This window comes from Lygodium microphyllum, chromosome 20 (assembly GCF_053477565.2).
Source record: "Lygodium microphyllum isolate KBCC chromosome 20, Lygodium_microphyllum_v1.1.10, whole genome shotgun sequence".
NCBI classification, from domain to species: domain Eukaryota; kingdom Viridiplantae; phylum Streptophyta; class Polypodiopsida; order Schizaeales; family Lygodiaceae; genus Lygodium; species Lygodium microphyllum.
This window is the reverse complement of record NC_141154.1, coordinates 34,831,826-34,845,569: the sequence shown is the minus strand read 5'-3', so window position 1 is coordinate 34,845,569 and position 13,744 is coordinate 34,831,826. Positions and strand designations below refer to the sequence as shown.

At 36.2% G+C, this 13,744-nt stretch overlaps 1 protein-coding gene across 1 annotated transcript in view; it reads right to left on the bottom strand.

The window, feature by feature from the left end:
* The window catches only part of LOC148018829 (Transducin/WD40 repeat-like superfamily protein), a 59,257-nt gene extending 56,001 nt beyond the window's left edge, over positions 1 to 3,256 (bottom strand). Inside the window, exons 1-3 of the mRNA XM_087701444.1 lie at positions 3,146 to 3,256; positions 2,459 to 3,049; positions 1,974 to 2,186 (exon numbers count right to left, since the gene is read on the bottom strand). Of these exons, the coding sequence (XP_087557570.1) occupies positions 1,974 to 2,186; positions 2,459 to 3,049; positions 3,146 to 3,181 (840 nt within the window). The 5' untranslated portion in view covers positions 3,182 to 3,256. The remainder of the gene's footprint in view (positions 1 to 1,973; positions 2,187 to 2,458; positions 3,050 to 3,145) is intronic.
* Positions 3,257 to 13,744: the final 10,488 nt, after the last annotated feature.

Here is a 13,744-nt window from a genome sequence, read left to right as displayed (position 1 = left end):
TCCCAACACATCTCGGCCAGATTTGGTGGACAACAAGAGGATTTCAATTGTAAACCCTAAATTTCTGCAAAAATTAGGGTTTGATAATCACCTTGGGACTTGTGCCAACAAGAAAAGGCATCGTACATTGAAATCAGCACTTGAAGTTGGTAGAATTGACAAGGATTTTAGATACCAACCCATGCATTGTAAATTGGGGTAACATTTGACCAGTTGGTGGTTCCATTTGTGAAAGTCCTAGGTAAAAATCAAAGGGCAATTGATCCAAATTGCTTATTGATTGTATGTACAATAACAGGCTTTTGGATTAAGAAATGAGATTGTGAAATCTCAACTTGTACACAAGCCATTAGCAATCAAAGTTGAAGAAATACCGGAAGGGAAACTAATTTTAGGGCCAATTGGGTGTCTATCGTTCAAGATTGTTAAGATAATGTATGCATTTCAGTTTTGCTCAGTTATCAATTGTTGTAATTAAGTGCTTGATCGGATTTTACTACCCTATCCGAAGAGAAAGACTGGTTTCAAATAGGACACTTAGAAGCTTATGTGACAAGTCTCCTGGCACTTATCTCTTATCTATGGCTTTTCTTTTTGGACCAAGTATTATCAAAAATAGAAACAATCAAATTTAGTAAACACTATCAGTATACAAAACTTAATGTTTTCAAAATGTCGTCTCTATTTTTTAAAACTAACATTTTTAGACCAATCCAAGACTCCTGAAATTTAGAATCCCCTGAAATTTAAAGACCCTCCAACATGGGTATCATATGAAAGCTTTTTACGAGCGCCTTACAAAGATAGTGCTGAAATATTCATATAAGTTTTCCATGTAAAGATATGTGCATTTTAAACTTTCAGTATACATATGCACATTGTACAAACATTTCATAATCATGTCATCTTACTGATTGTACCTACTTGTTTTAGCGGATCTAGCCAACAGCATTAATTCTTTATCTGTGCAAGCTTGACCCTGATCTGCTTGAGTTCCAATCAAGTACCCAATCCAATCATATAGGTGGAAGTATGTACTATCTTTTCTTTAACCCACTGCGTAGATCCACCCTAACCTGTGACTATCAGTGGCTAGCTCTAATGCATTTTTCTTTACATCTAGTAAGTGCAAAGGAAACAAATTTAATAAACAATTAAACATGAAAAAAAATAGAAAGAATACAAACTCTCTTTCTGTTGTGTTATGATGTTGGCATACTTTTTTGCCTATGTAGACAAGCTCCCACCTCCTCAATCAATCACTTATAGATGCATCCCAATGGAGAGAGGGAGACTGTGTCCACTAGCAATGACTTGGTAACCAAGCCTTATACTATCCTTGTGCCTTTGTATATGGATTTGATTTTCCGAGCATATTCTTCTCAAGTTCTTGTGTCCTTTGCAACGTTTTTCTTTCTTCTTTATTTCGATACAATCTCTCACAGCAATGACTTCTTGCTTCCATTGCTGCCCCCTATTCTAATAATGTGTACCTATAGCCATCGCATGTGGCCTATCTTCGGTCTCCCCTACTAGGCATCCCAAATAATCGTTGCATGTTTGAGGAACATTGCATGCATGCCTAAACACTGATGTACACTCATATGCAATATCAAATTCTATATCAATCAACCCTGATTTGCATAAATCGACAGAAACCCTGATGAGCCCTGACCAAGGAGAACATAATCAACTCTAATCAGCCAGTTTCCTTGCCAAAAGAGAGAGAAAAGAAGAGATGCAGAAACCCTTTGCTCCAAAGCAATGTTTCAAGAATCATATTTAAATGGGCAAAATACTTTGACAAATTGAATCTACCCTAAATATTACCAAAGTTGAAAAAAGTGATATGTCCAAGTCAATATCAAAATCCACATAAAAAGACAAAACACCATGCTAGATCCATTTCATTGTACAATGCATGAAACATGAAATGTCAAATGAAATATACGGGAAAAAAAAGGCACGCTTACCTTTGCTTGTGCAGAGCCAGTGACACATAAAAATCGATCAGCACTTGGACTCCAACTCAAAGCACGCACTTGGTGACCCTCGAATGGTTCAAATTGCCTAAAAGACTTCAATCTTGAGTCCATGCCTTGGAAATCATACATTCGAACTGAATAATCGTAACTGCCTGTCAGTACTCTTGAACCAGTTGGATCCACAGCTAACGCTGATACAACCTACAATCATTGACAATTGTATGATTAATAAACAAGAAATGCCCAAAACATTGTATGTATGACAAGTGATTTTGAAACATTCTATAGGCTAAAACCAGGAGTCAAAGATGACAAGTATGAAGTGACTGCATTCCTACTTTATCCACCCCTGCCACCAAATCAATGACATCAGATAATACCATTTTTGAAGTTTATGATTACTACAGCAGTTATGTTAATTCTTCAAAGGAGTAGATGGAACCGAAATTTGCAAACGGATATAAATGTTCAACCTTAGCATGTCCTTTCAAGACTATCTCATTGCTAACTGGTACTCGATACGTATCTTCTTCATAATAGTCATTTTCATCACTATTAGTGTCACCGTCCTCATCGTCTGTGCTTTGAAGATCTGCATCGTCCATGACTGGTGGTCTCGGAGGACCAATTTCCACGTCACTATCACTCTGGGGAGGCTGGGATGGTACAGGAGGGCCTATCACTGGCACATCTTCATCGAGCGTGTTCTGCTGGGGACTGGCAGTGTCTTCCACTGTACAGTTGGATGCAATTTCTTGGGCTGGCATTGGAAGCGGACCCCGAATTGGACCTCTGATTTCGCGCAGGCCATCGTTCCTGTGCAGTTCGGCATTCCTCTGTGTGCTCAACCTGTCTGCTTTGGCAGCCAGGAACCTGTCTTTCAAGGAAGACCCGGCTCCCTTTTCAGGAACAACAGGAAGGGGGTCCCTCTTGGTTTTAGAGTGTATGGATTCCAAGGATGCTTGTCTGCGCTCCTGCTTCCCAAAAGACAGGGGGAAGTTGGCTCTGAAGCCTTCGTACACTTCTGCCTCATCGATGACAGCAGGTACGGGAGGTCGAGCAACCTGTATGACAATTTAAAAATTGCATCAATAGAGAGGAACTGACTGGCTGGCTGGCTGACACACAGAGAGAGAGAGAGAGAGAGAGAGAAAACGCACCTGATCGAGCTCGTCATCGTCCTCGTCTGAAGCCATAATTCTTCACACGATTTTGCAAAATGTCCTGCGTTCAGTAGAAGAAGGCGTCTCTGGGTTGTCAGAGGAGTTCTTATAAGATCGTTGGAGAAATCTAGTTTATTTATATATTTATATATTACAATTATGACAAGTCTCGAAATCTTTTAGTGTAATTATCTTTTTTCTTTTTTAAGATTAAAAAAAGAATATATAAGAGTATATTTTATATTTAAATTTGAAGAAAAACTTTAATATTTGAAAGCTTTTAAACTTTTCAATTTTGTAAAATACAAAAGCTTAAAGAAAAGCTTTGAACATTGGGAAGCTTTAAGCGTATATAAGAGGGGGAGAGTTAAGTTATATGGGTCATTCTCTTCATTATGAGATTCATCTCTTATTTGACTAGAGATGAAGGTTATACACAAGTGTGTGGAGACACGTACGTCGGTTCCTTGGTCATCTCGTTTGCAAGCTAAAAGGTTAGATTCAAATCTTCATCATTCGTTCTTTTTAGGATTAGTTTAAACAATTTTGACCTTTGTATTAAGTAATTCAAATCTTCGTCATTCGTTCTTTAGGATTAGTAAATAGTAGTGAAACGAAAATGAAAGAAAATAATATTTTGAACGTATGGCAAAAACAAAAGCGTAACGAACTTTCGAACATACTAAAAAAAACGAAAATGTAAAACTTCAACAAACCGGATATTGTGAATGGACGAGGAATGGCACCTTCTCCTATAATTATTTAATATTGCGAAGAGATTTGTGCTAACTCTTTGGCATGCTATATAGCATATTTTCTCTTTTTTTTAGTTTTTTAAGTATTGTTATTGTTTATTATTTCATTTATTTATTTTGTTAGAATTATTATCAAGAATAAAAAATTATCATCCTTGCACGTTGAAAAAATAAATTATCTTTTTTTTAAATAAATTTACGAAGTATAACATGTTTTTTCATAAATAAGTGTATTGCAGTTTTATGATAAAAACATATTGTTTACATCAACATGGACGCTACAAAGAAACAAAGTCATAAGGCATCCTTCAGAGGACTTCTAGAAAAAGGAAAACTATAGCTTCTAGAAAAACATTACTAAAACCGTTTGCTGCAACTTGGTACGACATAGAAAATTCGAATCATCTTGGGCAACAGAATGTGAAAGCATCATTAGAAGGCTAACAATGTGCACATTCTATGGTATAGTCACAATGCAACATCATGCTATCAACTCTCAAAGAACGATCCATCTATAGAAGAAATACAAGTTACAATGGCTTTGTCAAGCACTATTCTCATCCTCGCATGCCAACAACATGGAGACAACATGATAATAAATGTTGACCATTTCTTGCAAAGAAAGAGAGAAATAAATATGCGGTGTCACTCTTACGAGACTACACAAAACGAATTCTCAATGCAAAGCCATTACAGCTTCAACTATTGAACATCATTGATACATCCATCTCGGCTTGCAAAATGACAAGAGCGATTGCGAATGGAACCTTGGACCATCGATCTATTCTTGATAACCCTCTAGTCTCTTGGAATGATGGATCGCTTTCACAGTCATCTACTAGAATTGACTTGACTACATCCGATATTGCTAAAAGATAGGGCTTTGCATCCTCAACAGGCAATCCATCGAAAGGATTATAGAGCTCCATCGTGAAAGCTCTCCATTCGACCCAATGCTCCAAGCATATCACAATAATGAAAGATGTTACAATTTGCTCGAAAATGTAATCGAGCCAAGCCGATGACAGGCATTCCAAAGAGCCGATCAGCATGAGTTTGCATACATCATATTACGAAATAATAACCGTCTCGTTGAAACAGCGACATTCAGGACAAACGGCTTTGCCTGCAAGAACCTTACCCTGCCTAGATATCACCTTGGAAAACGTTGTGTTTCCATTCTTATTCCCACTTGGCCATGGCACCTATGACCAAAAGAAATGTGAACGTTCAAAATCACGATTAGTGATCGAACTACATATGCATACATATTCTCCTTTCGACACCCTCTATGTATTTAAACAACCCAAAAACTTATATACAAACGTACTTCGCTATGTAACACGATGCATGTCTAAACACCATTAGTAAAATTGCTATATAACAAACATGCAAGAATTGCATAATAGAACTTCAAACTCCTTTACTGAGTTGCACATGTCAACCTAGTTTCATTCCAAATTTTAGAAAAATGGCAAAAAACAAGAGAAAAGATCAATCAAGTCCAAAGATTAGTTGCACATGTACAAAGAGTAAAACGCGAATTTGACAATATAGACATGAGAGAGAGAGAGAGAGAGAGAGAGAGAGAGTGTGTGTGTGTGTGTGTGTGTGTGTGTGTGTGTGTGTGTGTGTGACTTATTACATTTGAAGACAAACATTCACATTCAGAGTTGGAGTTGATGGACAACACAAATCAAGACCTCACACGAGAGAGAGAGAGAGAGAGAGAGAGAGAGAGAGAGAGAGAGAGAGAGAGAGAGAGAGAGAGAGAGAGAGAGAGAGAGAGAGAGAGAGAGAGAGAGAGAGAGAAGGAGATAGACATAATGAGAATCATTGAATCCATGTAGTTTCATCTTATCACCTGCATGTAAAATACCTCAATGCGGAGTATCTTTCGAGTGCCTTAGCACTCTTTCAGTTCTATGATGTCATTAATTCACTAATAATGTCAATATTACTTGATCCATTGAGTGTATGAACAAAACGAATTAGTAGCAATTAGTTGTAATTGTTGATTAGCGATTAGCAATTAGTTAGATAGTTAGTGATTACATGAATTAGTAGCAATTAGCTATAGCAATTCGTTAGTAGTGATTAGTTTTTTTAAAATTCAGCAATTACTTTTTTTCTCAATTAGTCTAGCAAATAGAGATAGTGGTTAGCTTTTTTTCAATTAGTTCTACTAGTTACTAGCGATTAGCAATTAGTTTTTTTTCAATTTGTTAGTTAGCTATTCGTTTTCTTTTAAATTTCTTAGTATAGAGTAGTTTTTTTCTCAATTAGTTAGCTAGAGATTTGTTTTTATTTTAAAGTTGGTTAGAATTTATAGTTTTTTTTAAATTAGTTAGTTAGTATTTAGTTACTCTGATTCATTAGTTTTGGATTATAGTGTTTAGTTATTCCAATTCATTAGTTTTGGATAACAACTTTTAGTTATTTCGATTTGTTAGTTTTGGATTACATTGTTATTTAGTTAATAGTTGTAGTTGCTAGTTGCTTAACTAGTGAAAATAGTTTCATTTAGTTACACACTTGGTTTTATGCACATGCTTAGTTTTACATGCAGACTTGCTTTTAGTTAGTTAGTTTAAACTAAAATTAATAGTTTAGTTATTTATCATCGATTAGTTCATAGTTCTTTGTTATTTTCAAACATGAAACTAATAATTGTTGTATTTAGAATTAATGTGATTTTCTCATTCAATTTTGTCTCATCATTGTAGGCTTCACCCTAGCAAAAGCAACTCTATATGTACAATCTTGTATGAGGTTCAAATCTTCTTCTTTTTTTTCATTTTTCGCATAGTCAATAGTAAAGGAAAGTCAAGAAATACAAAGAAAAATGGTGCCATTAGTAAACTATAGTTTTATTGATGCTATGAATTAATTAATTAGTGTGTGCATTATGTTACAATTACTTAGTGTATTAATATAGCTAATTTAGCATTGTATTTGTACTAGAGTTAATGTACTTTTCTCATCTAGTTCTCTCTCATCATTGCAAGGTTGACTTTAGCAAAGGCAACTACAATCTAGATATGTACAATATTTCACCAAGTTAGAATCTAACTTCTTCCCTTTTTGTCATAATCAATTGTAAAGGAAAGTAAAGAAAAGTGCATATCTTCTTGAAAGACTGGGGAATGACACCTTCCCCTATAATTATAAAACAATGAACAAGCATGTGCCAACTCTTCAACATGCTACTTGTATAGCATGTTTATGTGTTTCTTTGCATTAATATTGTCCTTTCACAAAGTAATAGGCTGATTCTTAACCAAAACATTGAGTCAAATATGAAAGCCACTGCATCTCAGACTTTTAGCCAAGTAACTTTTTGGTTTCTAGTTTTTATGTTTTGTAAGGTACTCTTTATCAACATGACGTCTCATGCCATATGACAAGTTTCCAGACTAATTTGATTGGCTTCAAAAACTTGTGAGTGCTATTTATCTAATCCATACTTTAAAACAAACATCTCATTTTGGTTAGATATGGCTTTAACCATATTCAATTTAGTGAGATTTATGTCACACATGAAAAAAGACACATTGAGTTCTCAAGGAGGGCTTCCCCCTCTTTTGAGCGTGAGGAGGTGCCATCCTTGAGAGAAAATTGTACAACAAATATTGTAGAAGAGGGTTCCCTATGACAAAGTAAAAAACGATCAGCCATTTGGCTTGCTCACTAGTTGAAAGAGAAGAATAGAGGGAGAGATGATTGTGAGAGGAGGAACCTATTTTCACTTCTACCACTTAATTAGCATATCCAATAATTCTCCTTCAAATAGGTCAGCTAAAGATCGTATCCTACTATCTCCTAGAATGAGTGTAGAATAGGAGAACAATCCCTTGTAATCTATTATCATGTTACCACAAAGTGCATTTGCAGGGGAGGTTTCCCAAAGGTTTATGGTTCCACCCAAGCAAGTCTCGTAGCTTCCATAGGTTGCACTATTGCATATCTATTCCCACCCAAGTAATAGGGTATACTTGCCTTTTCCTCATGATGTATACCATCAACTACCTTTGGGTAGATAGATGGAGAAGGGGACCACAAGTCATCACGGATCTCAGTAAGGATTTTAAAAAGAACTAGATAGTGATTTATAATCCCATGAAAAAATATTCGCAATGTAAAGAGTATGATATATAGGAAAAATATGGGGTTAGCATGGGAACAATACCCAGTCACATCAATGAGGTATATAATGTGTTGAGAAACTCAGTTAGGGCATCCATTATTGCATAATGAAATCTCTTCACCTTTCTCTCTAGCCTTCATGGCTTTCTTTCTCTCTTTCTCTCTCTTTCTATCTTTCTCTCTTTCTCTCTCCTCTCTATAGTCTTCTCCCTCTGTAGTCTTCTTCGTTACAATTGGACCAAACAAGGTGGCAAGGCAAGAGTGAGGTGACCCTCCCTTACCACTAATGACCTTGAAGGGGTGCACAACCTGGCTTGAGAAGGAACTTTTCACACCTCTCAAGTCTCGGAGCCCAAACTTGTTTGTAGGTGTAGGTATATCCCTATTCACTCATTTGCATCCTACCTTTAAGCTTTATTTTACATTTACATATAAAAAGAACATCTACCAAACCTCTTCCCTAAGAATTATTATTTTTTAAAATATATCTTATACATTAGAGAAATTCTATCTCCCCCCCAACAAAAAGATAGAGGCAAAAAGATATGAATATATTATCTCAAAAATATTCGGTTTTATAAAAGCTAGGACCTGCTAGTTTAGTATGGTGCTTAGCATAACCATGCCCCCTCCAGTACTATTACCTAGCAAACTAGAAGTATACCAAAGCCAACACACTAGGTTCTTGATTTTATACCAATTGACCTCTAACCTATCCACGAGGACATGAGACTGCCATATTTCTTGGAGAGTTAAAATCCTAATGATGTGTAGCCCAATAAGCCTTATATTGTCCCCTCTGAAGTTATCATCAAAGCGCACATCTCTAATTGACTTGCATCCAAGCAAAACCTATGCAGGTGAGGTAGTATATTAGACTAGGCTATATGCCAACAACACAATAATCATTAAATAAGCGGGACATTGTCTCAGGCCACATTTGCACTTGCCATCCATGAGACCTCGTTTGTAGCTTGGCCAATGTGGGAATGCCCTCATGATCACATGCCAAGCAAAGATTCTATCCCTAAGTGGGACTTTTGTTAGCCATAGCCCATTCAAAATAGTGGCAAGTCTATCTTCTAAGATTCTAACTCCCCAAATATCCCTTATCTTATCAACATTGACACCTTAATTATTGAGCACCTCTCTCACTATTGAGGCACACAATATTTGCATGAGGCTCAAAAAAATTACCTACATCCCAAATCCTCAATCCTTTATCAGGTGTGTAAGAACATCTCGATGAAAATTTAAGCTAGGTATCTAATTCTAAACACTCATTTCTTATCAAGGGAACAACCTCTTCATCTAAGAGTATGTGCAAGTGGTGGCTAAATGACCTAGGACCAATATACGTTATCCTCTTAGACTGACTCTAGACTTCTACTTGCATGGGTGCTTTCAAATAGGACCCTCCTCCATGAGATTAATAGTTGTTATACAATACCCTATGGCCACCACATGCATCATGGTGATGATGTTAGCTTTCTTCAAGTCCCAACTTATGCACCACTTTCTATTTTGATGATAAGTGATTCCAAGAGATCCAAGTATTTGAGAATGACACTTGTACTAATGGTAATCTTCCCTTTCCAGCCTAGCTATAGTAAGTCATACTATGTCATGCTAATCAACAAGATTTCTAGATATTGGATCTAAATCCAACTGCCCTATCATAACAATTTATGACCTCCATGGCCTATAGCATCATTAATAGGTCACCGACAAACCCTTAACCAACTACTTGCTTACCTTTATAGTTCACTCCCACTAGTCTCCCTTCATCAATCAAGGAGAACACAAGATGCATAGCTGTAGCAAACAATAGAGGCCTTACTCCAATAGCCTTGCCTTACCTCATTGCCCACTACAATCAGCTTAGTGAGGGTCCCATTGGTGGATATAAAGGCTTGCCCTTCCTTATATAATTTAAAAGAAAGGTTGGCTATCTTCTATTAGAATCCCATTCTTAGCATCATTTGCCTCAAGAATTCCCATCCAACCCTATCGAAGGCTTTCTTAATATCTACTTGTATCATGACAATTCTTTGTCTAGTGATTGAAGCCCATTGTGATGCCATGAGGACATTTAACACATTTTCTAAGAGAATCCTACCTTTTAAAAATCCATATTGATGAGGGTTGACATTTCTTTATATGACTAGGCCCAATCTATTTGCCAAAGCCTTTGTAAATATTTTATAAACAACTCTCATTAGTGAGATTTGATGCACTAATGGTTTAGCTAAGTACATAGTGTTTCTTTGGGAATTTATTTGTAATGAAGTAAATTTTATCCCATGAGCCTTTGTAAAATATTTGAAAACATCTATTGCTTAAATTTCTAGGGTTTACTATAAAAGCATATAGGGTGCTATTGTAAGGATCTTTTGGCTCATTTACTAAATTTGATCATCTTGATCTAACACTGGCTTGGGGTGTGTACCAAGAACATTTTCTTATACTTTCTTTAGTTTGTTGCCATGGATACCTTGTGCCATTGGATAATGAAAGATTGATCTATGTCATGGCCATGTTTGAGTACTTCTTTTGTGTTTCTTTGTTTCATTAGGAGTAGTTTTGTTACATTTCATGGTTAAAGTAGGACTCTTGTATAGTAGCATAAAAGCATGAACAAAGACCTGATGAGAAGAGACCATCACATTCTTTTGGATAGCATCATTCTTTTGGCAATGGTTGTGTTAGTGGGGATCATAATATATTTGGACAGCAACGAAATTATGTGAACAATCATTGTTTGGGTCAGCCCCAAGTTTAAGAAAATCGTTATGATCATTTTGGATAGCCACCAATACAAATCAATCATATTGGACAACCTCAAGTGCATGGGAATGGGGAATTCCTTCGGATGGCATGTCAATGGTCAAGGATCATGGAATCATGAGGTACATAGGTAACCATCTTTTGGAATGCATGGAAATGGATAGTCAAGTGTGAGTGGGTAGCAACCACATTATGACAATATTAGGAGAAGATGACCATCCCTAATTTTAAGGTGAAGTAGTTCAAAGACAAGGAACAAGAGATGGTAGAGGATGCATAAAAATTTTTGGGGTGTGTACCAAGAACATTTTCTTGTACTTTCTTTAGTTTGTTGCCATGGATACCTTGTGCCATTGGATAATGAAAGATTGATCTATGTCATGGCCATGTTTGAGTACTTCTTTTGTGTTTCTTTGTTTCATTAGGAGTAGTTTTGTTACATTTCATGGTTAAAGTAGGACTCTTGTATAGTAGCATAAAAGCATGAACAAAGACCTGATGAGAAGAGACCATCACATTCTTTTGGATAGCATCATTCTTTTGGCAATGGTTGTGTTAGTGGGGATCATAATATATTTGGACAGCAACGAAATTATGTGAACAATCATTGTTTGGGTCAGCCCCAAGTTTAAGAAAATCGTTATGATCATTTTGGATAGCCACCAATACAAATCAATCATATTGGACAGCCTCAAGTGCATGGTAATGGGGAATTCCTTCGGATGGCATGTCAATGGTCAAGGATCATGGAATCATGAGGTACATAGGTAACCATCTTTTGGAATGCATGGAAATGGATAGTCAAGTGTGAGTGGGTAGCAACCACATTATGACAATATTAGGAGAAGATGACCATCCCTAATTTTAAGGTGAAGTAGTTCAAAGACAAGGAACAAGAGATGGTAGAGGATGCATAAAAATTTTTGAGCTTTGTGAATAGGGTCTGATAGTTCTTATGTTTGGGTTGCTAATTAGGATGGTCAATTTCTAAACCTTCCAATGTATGTGGATGGTATCTCTGATGGGCAAAATCTCAATAAGTACATGTTTGGTCACGATTCTGCCCTCTCTTTTAAAGTTGGTGCAATGCATCCCACTTTAGTCCATGCTACCATTCAATTTGCTAAGAGATATAATAAAAAATCTAAGAGTTTTCAGCCTAAAACAAGGTTTTATCTAGCCTAACCAATCTATGAGGGAAATATCATATTTCAGCTTGTCAAGGAAAGGATTTAAGCAAGATGGAAGACCTTAAAATACGTACAAAAAGATACCCACATTTCCTATAGCTTATGGACCAAAACAAGGCAGAAATTTTAGATCCAATGTTGAAGTGAAAATGGAGTATAAGAGAAGAGATTTTGGTAGCAAACCTTCACTAAATAATACACAAGGCAAGCATATTCCCAATGACAAGCTAAAGCAAATGTATATTAAGGGTTTATGCTTTGCATGTGGAGAGAAGTGGACTCCCAATCACAAAACAAAATGTAAGGCAAAACATGCTAAATTGAGCATGATAATTAAGGATGGTTCAGATGAGGAAACACACGAGGAAAATGTATTGTGAGCTGAGACATTTCCTGCTTGTGAAGAACCAAATGAGCATGAAGTGGATAGCCATGTTTTATGATCCCATGAAGATATTTTCTTTTAACCTTGGTGGATTCTATATGGATGAATTTTGAGATGATATTTATTCTCCAAAGTTGTGCTCAAATTCACATTATGTTTGGACAATGTGCGAATGGGACAACATATTTCAGCTCAAGGGAACATTAAATGGAAGAGTTGCTCACATTCTCATTGATATGGGGAGTACTCATAGCTTTGTAAATGCTAATTCTCTTAATGGAATAAGGTTGTTTCCAAAAGAAATTAAGTCTTTATTGTGTGTACAAGTGGCAAATGGGGCCCATGAAATAAGCAAGCAAATATGTCCATTAACTCCTATTACTTTAACATCATCATGTACCACTGTAGTCAACCTTATTGCTTTGGAGATGCGATCTATTGATGTTGTGCTTGATTATGATTGACTTAAATACATTGGAAAGTTTTACATGGATTTAGAGAAGATGAAAATGGATTTCAATGGGAAGGACATCAACAAGTACTTCTTCATAGGATTGAGAGGAAAAAGGTGAAGTTGATTCGTCTGAAGAAGCTTAAAACGGAAATTAATGCTATGCCATGCATTTTCACTCTTTTCTTGTCTAAAGTGGATGAGAATCAACCCTCTACTTCTTCCAAAGAGATAGATCCATGTTGATGCAATTTATTGGAAGAGTATACACTAAAGCAAGAAGTGGATCACCTAATGGACTTGCCACCAAACACTAAACCCATCAACAAACCACCCTATATATTGTCAAAGTGTGAACAAGGAGATGGAGAAACAATTAAGGAGCTTTTGGAAATGGGATTTATTCAGCTAAGTCAATCTCCTTTTTCCTCTATGATACTTCTTGTCAAGAAGAAGGATGGATCCTTTCATATGTGTATCAACTATAGAGACTTCAACAAAAGTACAATCAAGAATCAATACCCTATTCCTCACATAGATGACCTTTTGGATGAACTTAAAATTGGGCTATCATCAAGGCTATCATCAAATAAGGATGAAGTAAGGGGATAAGTACAAAACAACCTTTAGAATGGAAAGGGATTTCTATAATTTTTTAGTGATGTCATTCGGGCTATTGAATGCACTCACTACTTTCCAAGCTGCTTCAATGAACAAAATATTATGTCAATTTCTCTAAAATAATCTTAGTATTCTTTGATGACATTTTGATCTATAACAAGAGTAAGAAATATCATTTGCAACATGTAAATGAAGTTGTTGAGCTCTTGAGGTAGCACAAGTTGTTTGCAGAGGAGTCTAAGTATGCATTCATAGCAAAAG